Genomic DNA, 21,310 nt, shown 5'->3' with positions numbered 1-21,310 from the left:
ACATACAGCATACGACGCGCGGGCGTCATCTTATCGCACTTGGACTCTATACGGAACCTCACGGCCACGCTCACGACGACGGCGGAAATCGGCCTGCAGTGTCCATATAACTGCTATCGCATTAAAATAGGCTAAAGCCGGGTTGGCAGACGTGCGCCAGAAACGGCTCCCGCTCACTCACAGAATGTTTCACGAGCGCTTGAGGCAGTCGGTTGCCTTACAGATGAAAAGTGGACGATAGCGATTCACAGGAGAATCATAAGGTACTTATGGGAACAGGACACATATCAGTGTACCTGATTCGATCTGAACACAACCACACGCAAACACATAAACGTGGTTTTTGTAATAAACGCCCGTAAAACCACGCACAAGCGTGTACACGTACACGCATACGAAAAGAACAACATCAACAGGAGGCATTCTTTGTGCTGTAACCAGTTGCTGGTGGTGGCAATTCGCGCGTCAGCGGAGGAAAGATCAAACAAGGGAAAGCAAATACGGCGGAATGGCCAGACCGTTGCTTACGATGGCCGGCGCCCGACGACGGCGCCGATGTGTACATACACAGGACAGCGCGGATTCCCGAGTGTCGCACGACGTGCCTTGGCTGACCGCTGCGGCCGCCGTCCCTCCCGGGACGCCTTGAAGAGACCGCAATCTCCATTCGCTGAAGCGAGAGGAATTGCTTCTCCGCGCGTATACTTCAGCTGCTTCGTCGACCCTCTCCCCCTTTCATCCTCGCCACCCCTTTTCCCCACCGCGATTCCCGCGCCAATTTCCTTCTCACCATTCGATATCTTAGCCTCGATGTCTTCGTTTATGATTCCGCGCGGGCTTCCCTCCGTCGGATGTTTGTTGATTTTCTATCACCCCCGATCAGCGCAGAGCCTTAAACCCGACGAAGAATGTAGCATAGGCACACCGCTTCAGCGGTTGCTCTTCCGTCTTACCGCCGGCACCCCCATCCTTCTCCCTGCTCCCAGACACACGCACACACTCTGGTTTCTTGCTTGCTTTCTTGTCTCTGTGCTTCCTTTTGCGTATACTCGCGGTCCCTGTGGGATGGCGGCTGATGCGAGCTGCAAGATGACGCCGCAGCAAATGGAGACGTAGGGGGCGGGAGCGCCCACTCAGCACGGGAAATGGGAGATAAGGACTATCTGGCACCGTCATCTCCGCGAAGAGAGCTAGAAATATACGTGCTGTCGCGACACTCTATACGACGCCGGTGGCTAATGAATCGTTCGGAAGCGCTCAACCGCTTGCCTCTGTATCAGTGTCGAGGCACGCGTCATTTATCACGTTTTCTATGCGACTACAATCGCGCTTTACTTTTTTCGCCCCCTGTGGACTTTGCGCATGGAGATCCGGGTCTTTCCAACATAAACGACGTGAAGACATCTTTGTATTCCAGCTTAAGGAACTTTCCTTCTTCGCGATGCCCTTCCACAGACGAGTAATATATGTTTATCGCGAATTCAAGCCCCTCCTTTTTTCCAACTTGTCGTAACAAAGCTTGAAGTGCGTTTTTTCTTTGTGCTGCCGGAGAATTAGGAGACGGGCTGTCCGATACGGAGGGTAGCCCCAAGCTGCCACCAAGTAAAAGAAAGTTATGTGTGTGAAGTGTGGAAAGCCGGTCACGGTGGTAGAGGAACACGAGAGCTTAGAAAAGAGCGTTATATATGTCATTAGCAACAGCAGCAGCAGCAGATTATTTGTGATGGCTGCTGCAGGACGAAGGCCTCTCCAAGCAATTTCCAATTACCCCTGCCTTGCGCTATCTGATTCCAACTTGCGCCTGCGAATTTCCTAATTTAATCACCCCACGTAATTTTCTCCCGTCCTCGACTGCGCTTCCCTTCCCTCGGCACCCATTCTGTAACTCTAATGCTCCACCGGTTATGTTCCGTACCCATTACGTGGTCTGCCCAGCTCGATTCTTGTCTCATAATATCAACTAGCGTACGCCTATCCCCGTTTGAACTCTGATCCGCACCACTCTCTTCCTATCTCTTAACGTTACGCATAACGTTTTTCTTTCCATCGCTCTTTGCGCGCTCCTTAATTTGTTCTCGAGCTTCTTGACTAACCTCCAAGTTTATGCCCCATATGTTAGCACCAGTAGAATGCATGCATTGTGCACCTTTCTTTTCAATGATAGTGGTAAGCTTCCAGCCAGAATCTGACAATGTCTGCCGTTTTCCACTCCAACCCGTTTTTTATTCTTCTGTAAATTTCCTTCTCATGTTCGCCGTCCAGTGTATATATATATATATATATATATATATATATATATATATATATATATACTGGACTGGATTCTATATACTGGACATATATATATATATATCTACTGGCTATATCTACTGGATTTACCTTACGGTTTTACCGCAGTTACATCGGTGATACCTACTATCGTGCACCATTTCTTCTTTCTTTTCTTTTTATTGATCACTTGGGATTTAGCTGCGCCAGCATGCATTTACTACAATTTCGGTGCAATGTAAAATTATTTGTCTTCCTTCTGTACAAACAAAATAAACTATAATTCGGCCTTGATTTCCCGCCGCTTCAGTCACTCGTGGCTGTCTTTGTATGCTCGAGTCGCCGTATTCTTATTTTGTTATAGCGCAAGCTTGAAAGGGACAACAGAAGGCACATCTGACACACACAGCGAATCGTAGTCGTATTCGATGGTTTTATGCTCCGAAACATCGTCGCCATACCATCGTCGTCACGGCACCTTCGGCGATATCATTGTATATATGCTTAGAACGCTGGTGAGCGTTCGAGCATCGGAGATGAGCGTAGTAGGTTAAACTAGAACGCTATATAAAACGTCCTTCACGCTGAAATGCCACGGAAGAAGCGGGACCTACAGAGCCCCAAGCGATACGGCGAGCTCGAGATTCTTAGTGAAGACGCCTAGACCACGTTGCACTACATGTTCGCGTCACACACCCGTAACCATCCTGTGAGTTTTGATTTTTCTCTCTGTATTTATGACATGCTCACAAAACTCACGGTGATTGCAACGACGGAAACCGGTGGCCCCGGCAGAAATCAAAATCGGCTAGGGGAATGAGCCTATAATGGATGTAGCTGTGAAAACCCTCGTGAATACACGAACTCAGTCGCACTGGAAAGAGCGAAGCATTTATTATAGCGAACGGAGTCGCTGCCGGTTGTTATTGCGGCGCCACTGCGAGTCTCGGCTCGTCTTTCTCAGCAGAGAGAATCACTTCAATGCTTTCTGCTTTTTTTTTATTGGCAAAACACGCAAGACGTGAGTGTTTACCCGCAATAGCGCTGAGCCACGTCTATAAGCTTTCTCGCAGAAGACGAGACCGTATGAACAAAAGGTTTCGCTTATTCTCACCAGTCGTGTACGCGCATGGCCTTTCTAGATCGTAGTGTTGCTTCCGCTGAATCTTATTGACTGCAATACGACGCAGCGCTGTTCGCGCTTATTGTGGCCTGGCAAAAAAATGTGTAATACTAATAAACACAGGCACGCTGAAACAAACGACGCACAGCGCCGTTTGCCGTTGGTTTCGTCTTTTTTTTTTTCTTCCTGCCGGCCTGTCTCTGGGCTGTTACAGTGAAAATGACGGAGAAGTAAAAAAAAAATAAAAGAATGTTAGACGGTACGACGCGTTGGACGTCAGATCCACGAGGCTTGCAGTGCGCATGATCTCCTCGTCTCGTGTCGTCACATAGGACTTCATGGTCCCCTGCATTCTGGTTGATCACTTTTGGATATATACTCGCTATTGTGTGGCGCAATGCCCATCAACGCGATGCCTAAACGGAGCAACAGGGGTTGCTGTTACGCGGCATAGCCACTCGACGCTGACTGAGACAGATATTACCGCATCTAATACCGAGAATGCTGAGAATGCTACCTAAGTTTTCAGGACAAAATAAAAAAACTGCGTCTGGCCATCAAAGTCTCTCATTTACTGGTTATGCCAGAGGCAACGTAAACATTGTCGCTGGTTGGGATAAACAAACGAAGGTATGTATTTGCAGAAGTCTTAAACCGATACTTTACGCCGCCATCTCCAACAACGTGCTCATCATCAAGGCCGCCAGGGACGGCTTTCCAGGAGTGCCTTGGTAGCGTTTCTAATGGTGATGCGTCATTCCTAGGCCTGGGAACGAGTGTCGACGGTGAGGCTTAAAAGTTTACCGTAGAAGCTTGCAGTTGTGACTGTGCATGTTGAATGGAATTTCCGGGCGTTTCGCCGTTCGGGGTGCATTGAAAGCGGGAACGCGACGCCTGGAAGTTCACTCGGCCTTTTGCGCGTTGTTTTTGGTGGCGAAGCTCGCATTTCCTTCGCAGGCTATATTTGAACTGAGGTAGCGATAGGAAACGCCGCAGGGCCGCGGACGTCTGTCTTGCCGCTGTGCTCGAGTTGACGGCTGCGGGGTTTTCACGCGACGCATTCACAGATGAACAAAGGGGTTAGCTGCGAACCACGGCGGCGAAGCAGCAGCTTTGTCTTGAGCCATTCCCGTTCAACGATGAGTGGAATGCAAATGTGTCCTGATTTAGCAATCGCTGAATGAATTTCATCATAATCTTTTTTCCTGCGAAAGAAAAGTAAGATGCCGATCCGACTCACGTGTTGGAGTCTATGTCAAGTGAAGCTTTAATGAAGCGGTTAAATAAATGCCACGCATCTAACAGCGACGCGTATATTTGTGTTTAGTTTCACCCAATTCAAACTGGTCTCTCGAGCAACATTTATGTACCGCAAAGGTGACAACTTTTGTGCATACTATACCCTAGTCAAACGGACTGCGTCATTGAAGCGGAGCTGTGGGCCATCTACCGAGCCATAGAATATGCGAAGAAGGCACATCTTAATCCTGGAAATTATATTTGCATATATTTCGATTCACAAGCAGCGCTTCGTGCACGTAAACACCGACAATGTATAAACAGCTCGGTTCGTCGAATCAACAGACAATGAGCCACGAACAAGCGTACCGAAGCGCATGATCGACGTATCCGGATACAAATACGATGGGTAGCAGGACACGCGGGCATCGAGGGAAATCAAATGGCACGCGAGTTGGCGATGCGTGGGAGCAATACTATCCGCGCCGCCGCCCCAACGCCCTCCCCCCCCCCTGCCTCCACCACCGCCTCCCCCCTCCCCCCCTTGACCGCTCGTCACCCGTGGCCCCCACGGAACGCTTTTGGAGTAAATACCGACGGATGACCCACGCCTAGCAGTGCGGGAACTTGCCCAATAACGCAAGGCTGGTATTTGTGCACTAATGCCCATCAGCGATCGTCCGCTGCCATAGGAATAACCAAGAACCGAGCCTACAATCATGTTTTGCTCTAACGCCTGATGACTTTGAACGCTGGAGGTCCTATCCGCCGCAATTGTTTAGTGGCTGCTAAGCACGAGGTCGTGGGATCGAATTCAGGCCACGGCGGCGGCATTCCGATGGTGGAGAAATGCGAAAACCCCCGTGTACTTAGGTTTAGGTGCACGTTAAAGAACAACAGGTGGTCCAGATTTCCGGAGTCCCCCACTACGGCGTGCCTCTTAATCAGATTGTGGTTCTGGCACGTAAAAGCCCATAATTATTTATCATAACTGGTTATAATCAGTGTGTCACTTCGCATGCCGGAATGCCGGTTAGTGATATTCCGTAGTAAACCTACGGCTCGTAGGTTTACTACGGAGAATCAGTAGCCGCAACCCTTTCGTTTCAATATTTTCTATGTGAGAACCCCATTTAAGTTTTCCGTCATTTGTGATACCTGTATCATATCTGCTTGTGCGCGCATTTATCTTTGCTTCCGAGCACAAGCGTGGCGACGTTACTTTTCGTGATAACCTTCCTTTGCCAATGGTACTTTTCCATTCACACTAGTATTCTCGCCCAACTTGGCTTTATATACGAATCAATAAACGATCGCTGGCATTCGTTCCCTCAACAGCAACTTAGGTCCGTCACTATGTCCGTCGACATGACCGATACAATACCCAAGTACCTAAGCGACTTTACCTGCAGAATGGTTATCTAATCATATAATAATAACTGTACCGGCCCGGAAAGCGGAAAGACTAGAGCTGCACTTTTGTTTACGTTTAGTGACAGATGAAGATCGTGAAGCCACTTCTCCTGAGTGAAATTATATATTTGCAAATACAGGTAAAGGGAATTGATGTCTCCAAGGGAATGTTAGAGTCGGAGGACAATCTCACCGCTGGCAACCAGCGGTAGGATTTGTGATCTGGCATGAAATAAGTGGTAGCTGGCCCATGCCGTCATCCAGCTCACCCACGCTTGGTACGTGGTTGTAGGGAGGAATTTGCTCTCATCGAGAACTAGGAGTACGAGATTTATTTAAAATATTTACATTAAGACAGGAGATACATTTCAACAGTCTAGCATGACTGCCAAATGGGGCACGAAAGACGGAGCACGAATCAGCAAACACCAAGCACACCGCGATCAGCCGAAAAACAGCTGCTTAAAAACCTTCTGTCCTCCCTAGATCCCTAGGTGAGGGAAAACTGCTGTCCAACCTTCGTCCAGTCGGACCGTCCGAAGTCGTCGAAGGCGTAGTCGGCCCACCTTTGAGGGGGAGGGTTCGCACACTCACGTCCGCAATTTTGTTTCACTGAACACACCGAGCGGAGAAGGTCCTCTTAGACAGGGGTTGTCCCGCTTGACTCAAACCGGCGCCTCTTGATTCCAGAGCTGACTCTGCAGTTAGCCACCGCGACTGTCAATCGACTGTGTCGAATTCTAGGGCCCGTGAAAACGCACCGCAAAACACCCTTTTCCAGGAGATCTCTTGCTCCAAGTCAACCGTGAAGGCGACATTGAACTAACAAACAATATTCGGTCCGCCAAACGTGGCTTTTCTTGTTGGCGCCGTCGGCTCTCCGAAGGCGGCGCATTGTTGGCTTTCCAAAGCGACTTGTCGCAGCGAGCTGGGATGGGTTCGAAGGTCGCTACCCTCCGAAAGTCGATCGAAACAGCTGCAGCGGACTGGGAAAGGTTCGAAGATCAGTACCGCTGCAGGCCGATCGTAACGGGGCGCGAATGGGCCAGCTATGGAAGAAGACAACAATGCTTGAGCACTTGCTGATGATTATAGTTTATGATGATGATGACGATGATGATGATGATAATGATGATTGTGATGACGATAGTTTCCTCTTTCCAATGAATGACTCACACTACCTTAAGCAATGAGCGGCAACGGAGCCAGCTGTGGAGAGAGACGACGATGATGACTGCGAGAGCAGTGGCACGAGCACGCTCACGTGGTTGCGCCGAGGGTCGCTAACGAGTTAGTTCGCGGGTTGTTCACGGACGATGGAAATGGCCTAACCATTTGTAGCTTCGCTGCAAAAAACTTCGCCCTAAATAAAGCCACTGAATTTGTTTCTCGCAGCTGTCAACCCAATAACAGCGACAGTTGTTACCCAATTCGTGCTCCCTCCGTGTTAAGGGGTATGCGCCACGGTTTTGAGGTCATCTCCATCATCATCGTCTGCGCTGTAATTGCAATCGGGGCTACACATGCACTACTCTGGTGGAGGATGGTTTTTTTTTCACTTTTTTTTGAGAAATAAATTGTTGAGAAAGCCGGCGATGATGAACTCGGTTACACCTGCGAGAGACAGTCACGAGTCTTCAATTTAGTGCCCCTTAACACGACCAAGCAGCCGCAGTCATACAACCGAGCGAAAGTTAACATAAGCCATGCTCAAGATTGGTGTTCACTTGAACACCACTTTGCACTAATCCGTTACTTGATAGGAAACAGCAACTCTTCTCACTTTGTGCCTCTGCAAGCGGCCAAATTGAACTGTAGTGGCAGTTCGGGTTGTCGGCGACATGGTGAAATTGAGGAACGGCTCCTCCATAGATGTACAGCTCCTCGACAGCGGGAAATACTGGAGTAATTGCCAGGGCCGCAAGTTTTTTTTTTTTTTCAGGGACTTAGGTTTGACCGCACAGACATACGGTGTGCGCGAGCTAATAAGACATATGGTACGCGGAAGCTAGTAGTCGAGCTACTTAGCGCTAGATTTATTATATAAATCTGAATTGCTATTTAGACAAGTCGGAATATAAACGAAAAACAAAAAAAAACAAGTTTGTAAGCTTTTCTGTATCTTCTTACCCGACACGAACATGCAGTTTTACTTTTAAAGTGAATCTTAGTGCTGCAGGCAGCTATAATCCTTGTTATGGTATCTTGAGCACGCGGCTGTGAGAGTGATGTCGCGTACCATGCCAGATTGATGGACTCCAACGGACGATGTGTGTGTGCTGTGCTATGTGCTCTCTCCCCCTCTCCCCCTTCCCCATCTTTAATCTCCCCCATCCCTCTCCCATGTGTAGGGTAGCAAACCGGTTAAGCTAAACTGGTTAACCTCCCTACCTTTCCTTCTCCACTTTTTCCTTCCTTCCTTCCTTGAGCAAAGTAAAATTTCCATAAAGCCCACCTCAGCGAACTTTCGTTGACGAACATTGGTATTTGTAATCTTTTTCGGCTCACCTAAAATTATTAGGACAATTCAAAAATAAGAAATGATTTGAGAGCTCTTGATACAATTATTCTTGACATACACAAAGTCCGCACGCAGCGCTTGACGCTAACTCAAGTTTCCGGTCATTTCACGTTTGCCTCTAAACACTGTATACGTTACAGTGTCTACACAAGTATTTTGCAAGTAAGGTCTTGCATGCCTCGCCAAAAGTATTTTTGGGGGGGTCTTGTATGACAAGATCATTGTTGTCGCAAAGCGCGGTTAATAAAACTGGACGCACTCTCTGGCCTCAAACAAGGGCGTTTTATATTCAAAACGTCCGCAGGGTCACAGACCAAGTATCTCGTCTGTGGCCCCAATTTCCCAGCATTCATCCCGATCGACACCACACGTTTCTCTACAATGTTCCAGGAGGTGCTGGTAAAGTTCATGAGGATCGAACATTGGCCTTCCGCAAAACATGCATTCCAAATCCAGGTTCTCGATGGCAATGTAATCCTCTTGGAGCCATTGCTGCTCCTGAGGCGTCGTCTGGTGCTCCTGGTGCGTCGTCTGGTGCTCCTGATGCGTCGTCTGGAGCGTGTGCATGGCGAAGGCTTGGTCTTCTGCGCGTTCCTGTTCAAGTGGACCCGTGGTTTTCTTGACGTGTTCGACGGCTTCCTCCTCGGGTCTTCCGCCTTCTTCTCGGACTTCCTCCGGCGACGTGCGGAGCTCCTGCTTGTTCTTCTTCGTCATCTCCTCTTCGGCATCATGGATGGCCATGTGCTCGAAGAAGGTCGACGCGTAGCGGAAGCCCTTCTGGCAGACGGAGCAGACGATGTTTATCTTGGGCGCGTGCACCAAGTGGTGCCTCATGAGGTGGTGCTTCTGGCCGAAGCAGCGGCCGCACAGCGCGCACTGGTACGGGCGAGCGTCCGAGTGCGTGTTCTCGTGCGTGCGCAAGCCGGACACTCGCTTGAAGCCCTTGCCGCAGTGGAGGCACGTGTTGATCGTCTGGCCGTGCTGGGTGCGCATGTGCCGGCGCAGGTTGTAGCGCAGGCTGAATGTCCGGCGGCACACCGGACACCGGTGCGCCGGTGCTGGAGGAGGCTTGGGGGCCCGCGGCGGTGCCTCGACGGTCTCCACCTGTAGCTGCGCTCGCGGGAAAGAAAAGAGTGAAGTTTGAGAAGAAGAAAGAAAAGATATGCGGATCCAACGCACGTCTTGGAATCTATGTGAAGCGAAGATTTCGTGAAGCTGTTAGTCAAATACTATAAATCTGCAAATTTCATCTCTGCGTCATAGGCGTTAAGGGAACTGGCGAGCGAGCGAGTGAGTGCTTGTGCACCCGTGGTACGCAGTGGGACACACGCGGTGATCGCCTCAAAGACCGAGTCGGCGTTGATACTGTTGAATCGCACGTGAGATTGGGGCCTAATAGTTATAGCACCGGGCCTCTGTGCCGAGGGACCACGGTTTGATCCCACCATCGGGAACGTTATCGATACATTCTTTCATCTTTAAGTATGAGTTTTAGGCAGTATAGCAGCAGTACCCAGCACCCACGTGCAGGAAAATTCGGGAGGAATCACAAAGAAAGCTTTGCTTTAATATATCAAGGTAGCGAATCATTTCGCACATCCGTGAAACTTTCTGTTACGTGCAGGCGAGCGTTACGAACAATGTCAGCCGTAAAGAGCGAACTCCCAAAGGACCTCAAAGGCTTCCAGGTATACAGTACAAGGGCCAGTTTAATATTACGATATCTCTCGCCCAAGCTTATTTATTTGTCATCTACCGACCACGACCTGCCAATCCTGTTGATAATGGTGAAAACACCGCACGAACCTTTTGACCAAACGGCGTATAAGAAAGTAACTTCAATTGAAGCGTTTCGCTATCCCGGACATTGTTTCTCTTGTAATGCTGCTAATTCATTACGGGCCTTGGCATTTGGCAGACAACATAGCATCTGCACTGACTTCACTCAATCAGCACAAGGCGCAAGGCGCCTTTGCCGGGTGAACCACCTTAGGAAAGAGCGTAAGAGAACGTATAAGCATTCCTTTTTGTACCCGAAGTCTGTGTCTCAGCCTCCTAAGCTATGGTATTATCGAGGACTTCCACGATAACTATCCGTACTGCGCACTGAGTGGCTGTATCTTCATACTGTGGGGCATCAGGTCGCGGATTCGACTCCCGTCAGTGGCGGCCGACGTTCTAATAATGGTGGCAGCATGGAAGAATGCTCTTGTGTAGTTAAGGTTTAGGGGGCCGTCGGAATAGGTCCCGTACCCTCCAGAATACGGTGTCCCTCATAACCAACTGTGTAGTTTTGGTACTTCAACTTCACAAAATAGTCTCAATGCATAGTTACACTTCAAGCATAGCGCGGAAAGGACGATCGACAAAGACTAGACAGGACAAGCGCTTGTCCTGTCTAGTCTTTGTCGATCGTCCTTTCCGCGCTATGCTTCCATTGTAACCATGTATTACCAACCAGCCCAAGCCTATACTCTTCTGAAGTTCAATATGTATATTTTTTTCATTGCTGCACGTTCGACATAGCGTCGATAAGCTATCCAAACATATTTTCAGGAGTTGGTAGGAAGGTCTGGCGTGAAAAAATACTGTATAGTGTGATTGCTTTCCGACATATATTGCGTAACTGCGCATTCGAAGGCGTCGCAATTTTTTTTTGTTTTTATATGCGTGTTCCCTACCGACTGTTGAAATACTCCTTTAGTCGGATTGGCGCCGGTATCCTTCTCACAGCGATCACAGCGTTACGTCTTGGTAGGATTCAGAAGAGGTGCGATGCCGGTGACGTCGCGTAACTTTTCTTAAGAAGTCGTCGCTGTTAACTTTCAGGGTCTCGAGAAAAAAACCCCGAAGTAGACTTAAATCATTTGACACTGTTAGATTCGCGGCTTCGGTACGCCATTTATGAGGCAATATCTTTTTTATAACTTGCATGTAGTTGCAACACAAAAATTAATGTCCAACCAAGTGCACACTGGGAATCTAAATTAGGGGCGCAGATAAAAGTTTAACATCTTTATTGCATGTATTTTTATTGCGTTTCATACAATGTGCCTTCTCCTTTGTTGCTTAACTACAGCAGCATTCAGATTGAACCATTTTAGGGCTTGCTGCGAGCTAAATTGTAGAGAAAAAGAAAACATGAGATCAACCTCAATGCAGGGTGATTCACGACACAAGCTGCGCATCTATGCATTAATTATTGCCCCTATTCGATAATTATTTCGTGTTTCTCTGCTGAAGAAGCCTACACTAAAAAGCCAGCATGCCAGTACCCTTTTTCTTTTTCCTGTTTTTGTGGCCACGTCAATTCTCTGCGTCGAGGACATCGAATGCGAGAAGCGCTTTCGACTTAAACTAAACGCGGGGATTTTCAGAGCTGCCAGAGCCGCTCCCTTTCTTTTTTTTTCCTTTCTGTTCTTCTTTAATTGGAAGCGATGCCAGGAAGAGAATAATATATGAGTACCATGGCGAGCACCAGGTCGCGTCATTTATGATGCATTTGCAATGAAACACCGTTAATGCAGCGTTAAAAATAATTCCACATGTCTGTTCCTATTTAAATTGTCGAGTGTTTGTGGTCGGCCCACTCCTGTGTCTTATGCCTGCTACTAGAACATGCATATAGTCATCGTTCTAGTAAACCGGAAATGTTTGTATATTTTTTTCGCCGTAGGAACCGAACATATGGCAGATGTTCCCATGGGCAGTACCACTGCAAAAACCGCCCATCGTGGCTTCTCTATCGCTTTTCTAGCCTGAGTATTAGTGAAATATGATTCATGCATGACTTTTAGTGGTTTAATGAAGCTTGCAACGAACTTGAGCTCCTCTTTGCCAAATGAAATGCGCTTTTATATGACTTCCGCTTGTCATGTTAAAGAGCACGAAAGTGTGCTGAGGTACAGACTTTGCAGCTAAGGACATCCTGTTCATGGCGCGAACATAGTTTGTCGTCGGCACTTTCTGTTTCTTTCTTTTTTATCTTTCTTACTTGTTGATTGGCACAGGAATGGCTTTTGTAATCGCGCAGCGTAAACTGGTGTTGCTACTGAAAAGCTGGGCGCTTAAGTGGTATCAATGCAACGTCACGTTTCCTCGTGATGCATAATTTTGAAGGTGTTATCAACTGTTGCGCAAGATACGCCGCTTCCGAGAACATTAAAGCCGATCTTCGCCTCTTCTTATCCCCGTATTTCTTCGCATCAAGACACGATCTACAAGCTCTCGGCTGCTGCAAGTGTCACAGAAACCGCTTTAGGCGTACGGTGAAGTCAATATGTGGCAATGCAACAAGAAAGTTTGGGTTAGCTAGTGGTTATCCATATTGCGCTTGTCTATCCCTGGTTGTTGCCTATTTGTGGCGTCATGATCCCGTCGATTCCTCTGATATTGATGGCGGATAAGCGAAGACGAAGCTGGCCGGAAGATTTCTGTGACAGAAAGGACCAGGCCATAGCTGTCCGAGTACCTCGCAGATAATGCGTCAGTCAGCTGTGGCTGACCGGATCGAACGCCCATTTTTAGGACGAGCGGTGGCGAAGTATAAGGCAAAGGGACGATACCAAGGAAATAACAGTGGGAGCGCAAGAGGTGTTGCGCGACCATTTTTCTTTCTTATACGATCGACAAATTGTGCACCGCAATTTATCACCAATTCTTACTGGGGAAGAATAATCTACAATGTGGAGAAGCTTGGCGACCAAAAAGTTTGGCGCCTCCTTCCTTCGCAAAGAGACGCAGTGTGACAAAGCGGAAAGCACTTTTGGTTTCGTGGCGAAATTCATTTTATGAGTTTATTGCAAATCATTTATACGAAAGTGTCCGTGCTCGTGCTATTTATTGCAGGTAGGCGCTGGAGAACGTACTTTTTGAGCTGGGAAGCGACAGGCACTGCGAAACGCACCTAACACATATCGGGCATGATAAAACATATCTAATTCGATTCCTGTTCGCGCGGGGGCACTAGTACCAGGAGCCTTATTAAGTAAGGATTATTTCCTATCGATTCTATTCTAGCCGTGTCGCCAATCACACTGAGTGATCGATACCGGTGATAACGTAGGCGTGGCGTCCTGTCAGCCAATGACGAAATGGGAAAACTAACGAAAAATGGCAAGAATCGTCGAAATCAAAATGAAGTGGCCATTCCAAGACAAAACAGCTTGAACACTTGGTTCAGCGAAAGTAATATTTTCACCAAATTCCCTGGTTGTGTTGTCATCTCACTTTTGCTAAACATAACCCCAAAAGCGTGTTTCTTTCGTTTCTTCTTTTCTTCTCTTTTTTCTTAATTGCCAAGCACTGCAGTAAATTCTCCAGAAACCGCCTGATTGGTGGTACATTAAGCGAAGACGAGGAATCCAATTAGTCCGTGCATGCAAATATAGCGAGCGCATTGCGCGTCGCAAAAGTAGGCCCAATGACTGCCTCGCGTGTGCGTCCGAAATAAGCGTTTATGTGGCTGCCGTTTCACAATGTGGCACTTGGTTGTAGGGCACGAGAGGATAAACCATTCAGATAAGTAAGTTCACCTTCAATAACAGAATTCATGGACGTTCATTCATGAAGGCAGGACGTCATGTATAATGAAGCTGGAAAGCATATTTTAAAGAAACATGACACAATCGCGCTTTGCTGTCACGCACATCTTCGATCGAAACGCTCGAGCCAACGTACTTCCTGCTTAACGTCGCCGCGTCATAGGGACATCCCTCGTATTGTTCAGGATATGTTAGTCAGACAGAGGCTGTATCGTATATACCTCGAGAACGGGCTGAACTTGAATGGAACCCTCCAGGAAGATGACTGCATGCTGCTCGAAGGCGGACCTCAGGTCCAGCTTGTGGACGCATTGCATGTGCTTCTCGAGGAAGTGGCGTCTTCCGAACGTCATGCTGCACACCACACACTCGAACGCCTTGCCCTGTGCAAGAGTAGATGAGCCAAAGCCGCGCTCATTAGTTCGGTGCAATAGAACTTGAAGCGATTCGTGTGGCAGGCAGTGGTCGACTATTGCGCCACGATGGCGAATTCATTTTCTAGAGAGTGGGCGTCATCGGTTGCTTAATTAGGCGCTCTTCTCACTATGGCTGAAACTAGACTAGGCTTAGCCCCGCTAGATCTCGCCTAGTCTTGCTCCATAATCGTGCGTTTCGACAAGCCCAAAGGAACGTAGTGGGTTGGTATTCGATTTCGGGACCATCAGTGCAGGAGCTCGATGCTCGAGAAATCTACACTACGTCGCATCTACACACACCTTGTTACATCTTGTTACCTCTAGATAAAATACATCAAGACGACACTACGGATTACATTGCACACGCAGGTAGCTTTTCTATCACATATTCGGAGGGTAACTTGAGGCTGGAAGGTTCATAACCTGTATAACGTTAGGGACAGATGTCCGCAACGCTCTGTTGGCCAGAGAGATAGAAAGTTTTAATGGTGTGAAAAGCAGAGAGGTCAGCCTGAGGCATATTCCTCTAGCCAGCTGCTCTGCGATGGGGGAGAGGGAACATAGAGGAACGAAATTGACGATGATGGAGCCACTTGGGGGTAGGGCGCGAGAGGATAAAAGTGTATTTAAAGACCGTCTGGAACCCATTCCTTCCAGTCGAGGTTGTAATCACTAAACTGATAGGTAGTAAGACTCCGTACGATGCAACGCTTGCCTGGACCATAACCATTTAATGGTCGAACAGTGGTATGTAGATACGCACACGCAGAATAAAACATTACATGTTCCCTCAACATGTGTCCACCGCTGGCGTCATAGAGGAACAAAACAACTAGGGGGAAGCATGGAGCAACACGGTTGAAGCCAAATGAGCCATCCCAAAGCGTGATGGCCATGTCAGAGCGCGCTATAGATTTATAGTGCTCCCTCTCTGCAGATACACTCTTAAAAAAACATTACATCCCTTGGGGCTTATCTTGTCCCACAACCATAAACGTCATCTGTCTTGCCCGTATTTATTTTCTTTAACGCTGCGAGCCCTGTACTTCCAAGTCACGAACGGCTTGTGCGTACACTGTAAAATAATTTACACCCAAAAAAGTGAGAAGGGGTGTAAATGTGTCTATAACTCCACCCTTAGGGTGGGAGTTATAAACCCATTTACACCCTTTTTCACTTTTTAGGGTGTAAATTATTTTACAGTGTAATCAGTGTGACACCACATTCTCGACGGGAGAGCAGCGAGCGTTGAGTTTTCAAGCAAAGAAACGCAAGCAAGACAGATGATGATTATTGTTGTGGGACAAATATACACCCCAACGGGTGCAAGTGCTTTAAGAGTGTAGAGCCACGGCAGCGCAGCCGGACGAGTGACGCGTCTATTAAAAACTACCGAAAGCCAAATATTCTCGGCGAATAAGCTGAGTCTATTCTCAGAGGTCACGCGCTCGAGAAAAAGCAAAGAGTGTGGCTTAAAGGAGAGTTGGATTTCCAAGGCTGACTGTGTGACGTAATACATCCTTTTAGCTTATTTGCTTCCTCCATGGCTGGCGCAGTTTCCGTTAGTCTTGGCCACATCTCTCTCTCTCTCAATATATATATATATATATATATATATATATATATATATATATATATATATATATATATATATATATATATATATATATATATATATATATATTTGCCTCGGTGATTAGCTGCGAAGGTCGCGTCTGATTAAGGCGGAATACATATAAGCCAGCCTCTTGCTGTCGAAGTGTATACGTTAGACGTACCGCAGTAGATCGAACTGAATCAGCGTATTTCGATATAGACCAGCTAGCTCCGATGGTAGAACGACCACCCCAGACACGCGTGTTCCCCGAGCTTGACCTCCGTAGCAGGACGAAGTTTTTCTTCAACCGTGTAGCTTTCTTTTAGAGAAACTCAGTCGAGAAACTCATATGGGTTTTCCTTCGCAGCTCGGAGCTAGTGGACAAATGAAGGACAATTTTTCCTTTTTCGCGAAACCCCATTAATTATCGTGTATCGTCGCGGCATTTGCGTGTCAGAAACAGGAGACACTCTAGAGCCCGTCCTAAGAGCCAGGCATGGTGAGCTGATTTTCCTGTGCGTTATGTTAAGGCGCGTCGGCTTCTCGTCGCCAACGCGTAAACTGTTAAGATTAAAAAAAATAGGGCTATCGCGGGGCTTGTAACTGCCTTAGACTATTAGCGCTGTGGCTGGAGTGGAATATTAATTACTTGCGATCGTGGTGGTGTGAAAAAGGCGCTCAGAGGCATCACCAATGATAAATTAACCTCAAAGCTGGCTGGAATGAGCTCGCCTCAGCATTAGATGCTTCCAGCTAGCAGCACGAAATGTAAAAGAAGAGGTGCGCCAGTTTGGAGAGAGTTTGAAGCTGAGCCCTAATACGCTTCATTGACGTTCATCGGTGATGCCCGAGCTGAAATTTAGCTCCCGCTCCCGCCTTCTATTCAGAGGCATCAGACTGGAGATCTATGCGCATTTGTCGAACATTTCTATAGGGCAGCGGTCACCAAGAAATTTTTTTGCAGCACAGTGTCTGATTCGGTCAGAAGCTGGACGCATTGGGGTTTCCTATGCAGCCACGGAGAGATTAATGTGCGAAACGTAGAAGAGAAAGCCATCAAGATATTAAAGTGGTACTGACATAACATTTTCGGCTACTCATTTATTATTTTGCGTTAATGAAGGTTCGTTAATGAAACCACAGCAAGAATAGCGGCAAGCTTCAGAGCGCCCTATATAATTTATCATAATAGCTTTTCTAGAGGCAGCCTTGGTTTCGTTTCCTAGGAGGACGCTATCTTATGACGTCATGGCGCAGAATGTGGTCACGTGGGTGAGGGACACTGCTGCGACTTTTCGACACTCGCTTCGGCTTGCTCTATCGCCCTACTGTACTGCTACTTGTTGTGTGCGCCGATGTAGCAGCATAGGAGGTGATTGAGTGAGCAGGGACGAATGCCAAAGCTTCGCTATGTCCGGCTACCATGTGACTATTGTCTACGTCATGACGTCACGGCACAGTGAAAATGAAACCGAAACTGGCTAAAAGAAAAAGCCATTATATTAATTTATTCAGTGCACGCTGAGACTTGCTAGTGTTTTTTTTTTCTGGGGTTTAGAGGTACCGAGCCTTCATTCGAAGCAAAAAAACAAACAGCAAGAAGATATCATGTCAATACTCTTCTATTACACAAGATGGAGAGACGAGGGAAATCCACCGGAAGGAACAATATGCGGATTGTAGGGATAAGAGAAAATCATTGGGAGATTAATCTGTAAATTGTAGAGATAGAGGAAGCCACGGGCAGACAATGGGCGGCCTTCCTCCCGTGCATTTATTTCGGTTTTTGTGCATACGCGTACGAGATCAGCCCTGGGAGTGTTAGCTAGCGCCGCTCACGACCACCACAGCAGATGTGGAACACCCTCTTAACCCGAGGTGTCACGTCTAAGCTGAATTACTCGTTTCTCTTTAGCGTGCATTCAAATATAAAGACGTTATCTCCTTCGCTACAACGAGCTTTCGCTGTACGCAGCGCTTCCAGTAGCCGCCCACCTGGGTGTGCACGTTCACGTGCTTGTCGCGGTGCTCCTTCTGGCGGAAGCAGCGCTTGCACTTGGGGCACGGGTACGGCTTCTCGCCCGTGTGGATGCGCAGGTGCTTGAGCAGGGTGGTGCGGTTGGCCAGTACCTTGTTGCAGGTGGAGCACTTCACGCGGTCCTTGTCCGACGGAGTCCTCGAGGTCGAAGAGGTGCCGCACTTGCCGCAGTTTCCACCGCTGCCGCCGCTGTCGTCGGCGTTCGCGTAGTTCTTGCCACCGCATGCCTCGGCGCGGTTCGATAAGGGAGCAGCCACTTCGATGCCGCCTTCGGCGTCGCTGCGTGGCTCTTGCTTGACGACGAAGACCGTCGGTGACGTCATCATCGTCTAGACACGCCGCTCAAAAGTGCCGTGGAACACGATGACGTCGTTCACGTGACGCGGGGACAGGGTGGTCTGCTGCTAGGTTTTTGCTGCGGGATGTCGGCAGTTATGTGTGAAAGAGCTTCTCAAGCCCACGTTGCTTTAATTTAGAAACAGTGCAAAGTAGGGAAAAGAAAGAAAAAAAGAAAGAAAGAAAGAAAGAAAGAAAGAAAGAAAGAAAGAAAGAAAGAAAGAAAGAAAGAAAGAAAGAAAGAAAGAAAGAAAGAAAGAAAGAAAGAAAGAAAGAAAGAAAGAAAGAAAGAAAGAAAGAAAGAAAGAAAGAAAGAAAGAAAGAAAGAAAGAAAGAAAGAAAGAAAGAAAGAAAGAAAGAAAGAAAGAAAGAAAGAAAGAAAGAAAGAAAGAAAGAAAGAAAGAAAGAAAGAAAGAAAGAAAGAAAGAAAGAAAGAAAGACTAAATGCAAAACGCTCATGTACATAGACTTAAGTGCTGGTAAAAAAATAACAAACCCAGGTGGTCAAAATTAATCCGGAGCCCCCTACGGTGGCGTGCCCCATAATCATATTATGGTTTTGGCATGCAATACCCGAGAATTGAATTGATTAATTTCTTAAGAAAGAAAGCACGAGACATGATGGAATAATGGCTCTAGATAAAACGCGGTATTGAAGGTGCTGCTCGTGATCGCGTCGCTAATTAACAAAGTGCTCTCCACTTGAGTATAGTGCCACTTCGGTGGAACAATAGCATACTGTAGGCGATGTAATTCGTGAGTTCGTTGCAATAATGCATATTTAATCTGATTCACTGGGGTGAACAGAGTTTTAGAGAAGTTCGTAGGTCACTGTTCAACACGTAAAAAGATTGATTGTTCCGCTTCATGTGTTATAATAGGCCTAAACCGTGCAATGAACTCTGAACAGGCACTGACGCAACTAGGCTATACAAAACGACGTTAGAAATTGCTCGTTTACACTGTTCAGGCAGCTCCGTGCATTCCAGCGAGAGTTCAGGGCCGCGTCGTTCAACCAAAACAAAGAAATAAAGGTAGGCCTGCCACCATTCTCTGCCTCTGATCGCCATCCGCGTGACGCCGACTGACTGCAAACTGTACAAAGGGATTAGAAGCGCGCAGTCGGCCAGCCAGCCGGCTTTCGCTGAAGCGATTGGTTCGCACGAGATCTAGCCCTCGCTGTACTTCAGTAGAAACACAACTGTTCAGCTCCATGCGGTTATCCCGAGGTTACGACATGTGATGATTGCTAAAAACGACACCCCGTGTTAGGGCCCACAGCTACCGGCTATGCAACTTGCAATACGTGGCAACCACGACGCGCTCCTTTCCTTCGCGAAGGGACGAAGGGACGAAGGGAGAGGGAGGCCACGTACTGGTAAGACGGGAAAACGGCGCAAGGCCTCCTGGACTTACCACCGGTTCCGCGCGACTCCGGTCCCAGAGGGAAGAGGATGCGCCGTTCCAAAATGCGAGAGCCAGGGAAGTGGCAGGTGCGCCGGTCAGAGCCAGCACGCGTACGGCCGCGCTTCGATCTCTTCACGCATCACGATTTGATGTCACGCGCCCGGTGGCTGCAGCGCATACCCTCTTTTTTTTGTCCTCTTCGCGATCCAGACATCCCGTGAACGTTCCTGGACACTCGAAAGAGAGGTGGTAGGAGTGCGAGGTGGCGCCACTGGCATCCGGTATCCACGTCACACACCCAAGTGTGAGCCTTCAGCTCGTCCTCCTTTCTGTGGCATGCCGGCTGAGCCCACGCGTAGTGGCTGGGTTTCGACGCAAAGCGTTGACTACAAAAATTTACATCCTTCATCGTCTAGTAGAGGAAGAAGTTACACGTTTCCTTGTGGCTTGTGTGGTAAAAGGACTCAAGCAACATCAACTCTTGATGTCAACAGCTTTGTGCTTGAGGTAGCAGAGGAGCTATACGCACGTCATCACTCGCACCTTATTGAGGGCCGTGCGCGGGTAAGTGATGTCGATGCCGTCTCCGTTACTCAGATGATATTTCGTTACCGATAAGTTCCTGCACAAAATGACAGTTGTAAGTGGTGGATCTGGGTAATGTTTGGCCGTTTGTCCGCGGTGGCGCTTTCGAAGAGGGGGGAGGGGGGGGGGGCACTGTATCTTCTTCTTCATCATCATCATCAGCCTATTTTATGTCTACTGCGAGCACGAAGGCCTCTCCCTGCGATCTCTAATTACCCCTGTCCTGCGCCAAGCGATTTCCACTGGCGCCCGCAAATTTCCTGATTTCGTCGCCCCACCTAGTCGTCTGACTTCTTCCACTGCGCTTCCTTTCCCTTGGCAACCATTCTGTAACCCAAATGGTCCACTGAATATCTAACCTACGCATTACATGACCTGCCCAGCTCCATTTTTTGCTCTTAATGTCAATTAGAATATCGGCTATACCCATTTGCTCTCTGATCCAAGCCGCTCTCTTTTTGCCTCTTAACGGGAAAACAGGGAAAGTGGATGTCTTAATCCTTGAAAAGAATTTATTTATTTATTTATTTATTTATTTATTTATTTATTTATTTATTTATTTATTTATTTATTTATTCATTTATTTATTTATTATACCTCAAAGGCCCCGGATATAGACCTGGGGCCTTTTAAGTAGGATAAATTAATAGCTTACATGAGGCACGGGCATGACAATTACAAGATAACGGACTCGATCATATTTTTTAATTTCATGGGGTTGATAATCGGCGCAGCTTCCGGCGGGCTGATCGTTCCACTCCCGAGATTTTTTGACAAAGAACAATCGAATATGAGCAGCAGTTCTCCAGGGGCAGTGTAGATGG

The 21,310-nt window shown here is 47.7% G+C and overlaps 2 protein-coding genes across 3 annotated transcripts in view; one reads left to right on the top strand and one right to left on the bottom strand.

Moving 5' to 3' along the window:
* LOC135899788 (uncharacterized) overlaps positions 1 to 21,310 on the top strand; it is a 180,556-nt gene that overhangs the window by 101,916 nt on the left and 57,330 nt on the right. The gene's annotated exons all lie outside the window — the stretch shown is intronic.
* LOC135899895 (zinc finger protein 501-like) lies at positions 8,824 to 20,098 on the bottom strand. The gene is made up of 4 exons (XM_065429289.2): positions 19,911 to 20,098; positions 18,116 to 18,573; positions 14,329 to 14,490; positions 8,824 to 9,674 (listed from the first exon to the last, which is right to left on the bottom strand). The coding sequence occupies exons 2-4, from the start codon at positions 18,482 to 18,484 to the stop codon at positions 8,871 to 8,873; spliced, it is 1,335 nt and encodes a 444-aa protein (XP_065285361.2). The 5' UTR covers positions 18,485 to 18,573; positions 19,911 to 20,098; the 3' UTR covers positions 8,824 to 8,870.

Source organism: Dermacentor albipictus, chromosome 2 (assembly GCF_038994185.2).
Source record: "Dermacentor albipictus isolate Rhodes 1998 colony chromosome 2, USDA_Dalb.pri_finalv2, whole genome shotgun sequence".
NCBI classification, from domain to species: domain Eukaryota; kingdom Metazoa; phylum Arthropoda; class Arachnida; order Ixodida; family Ixodidae; genus Dermacentor; species Dermacentor albipictus.
Note: the sequence above shows the minus strand (reverse complement) of the source record. Positions and strands in the feature narration are given on the sequence as shown.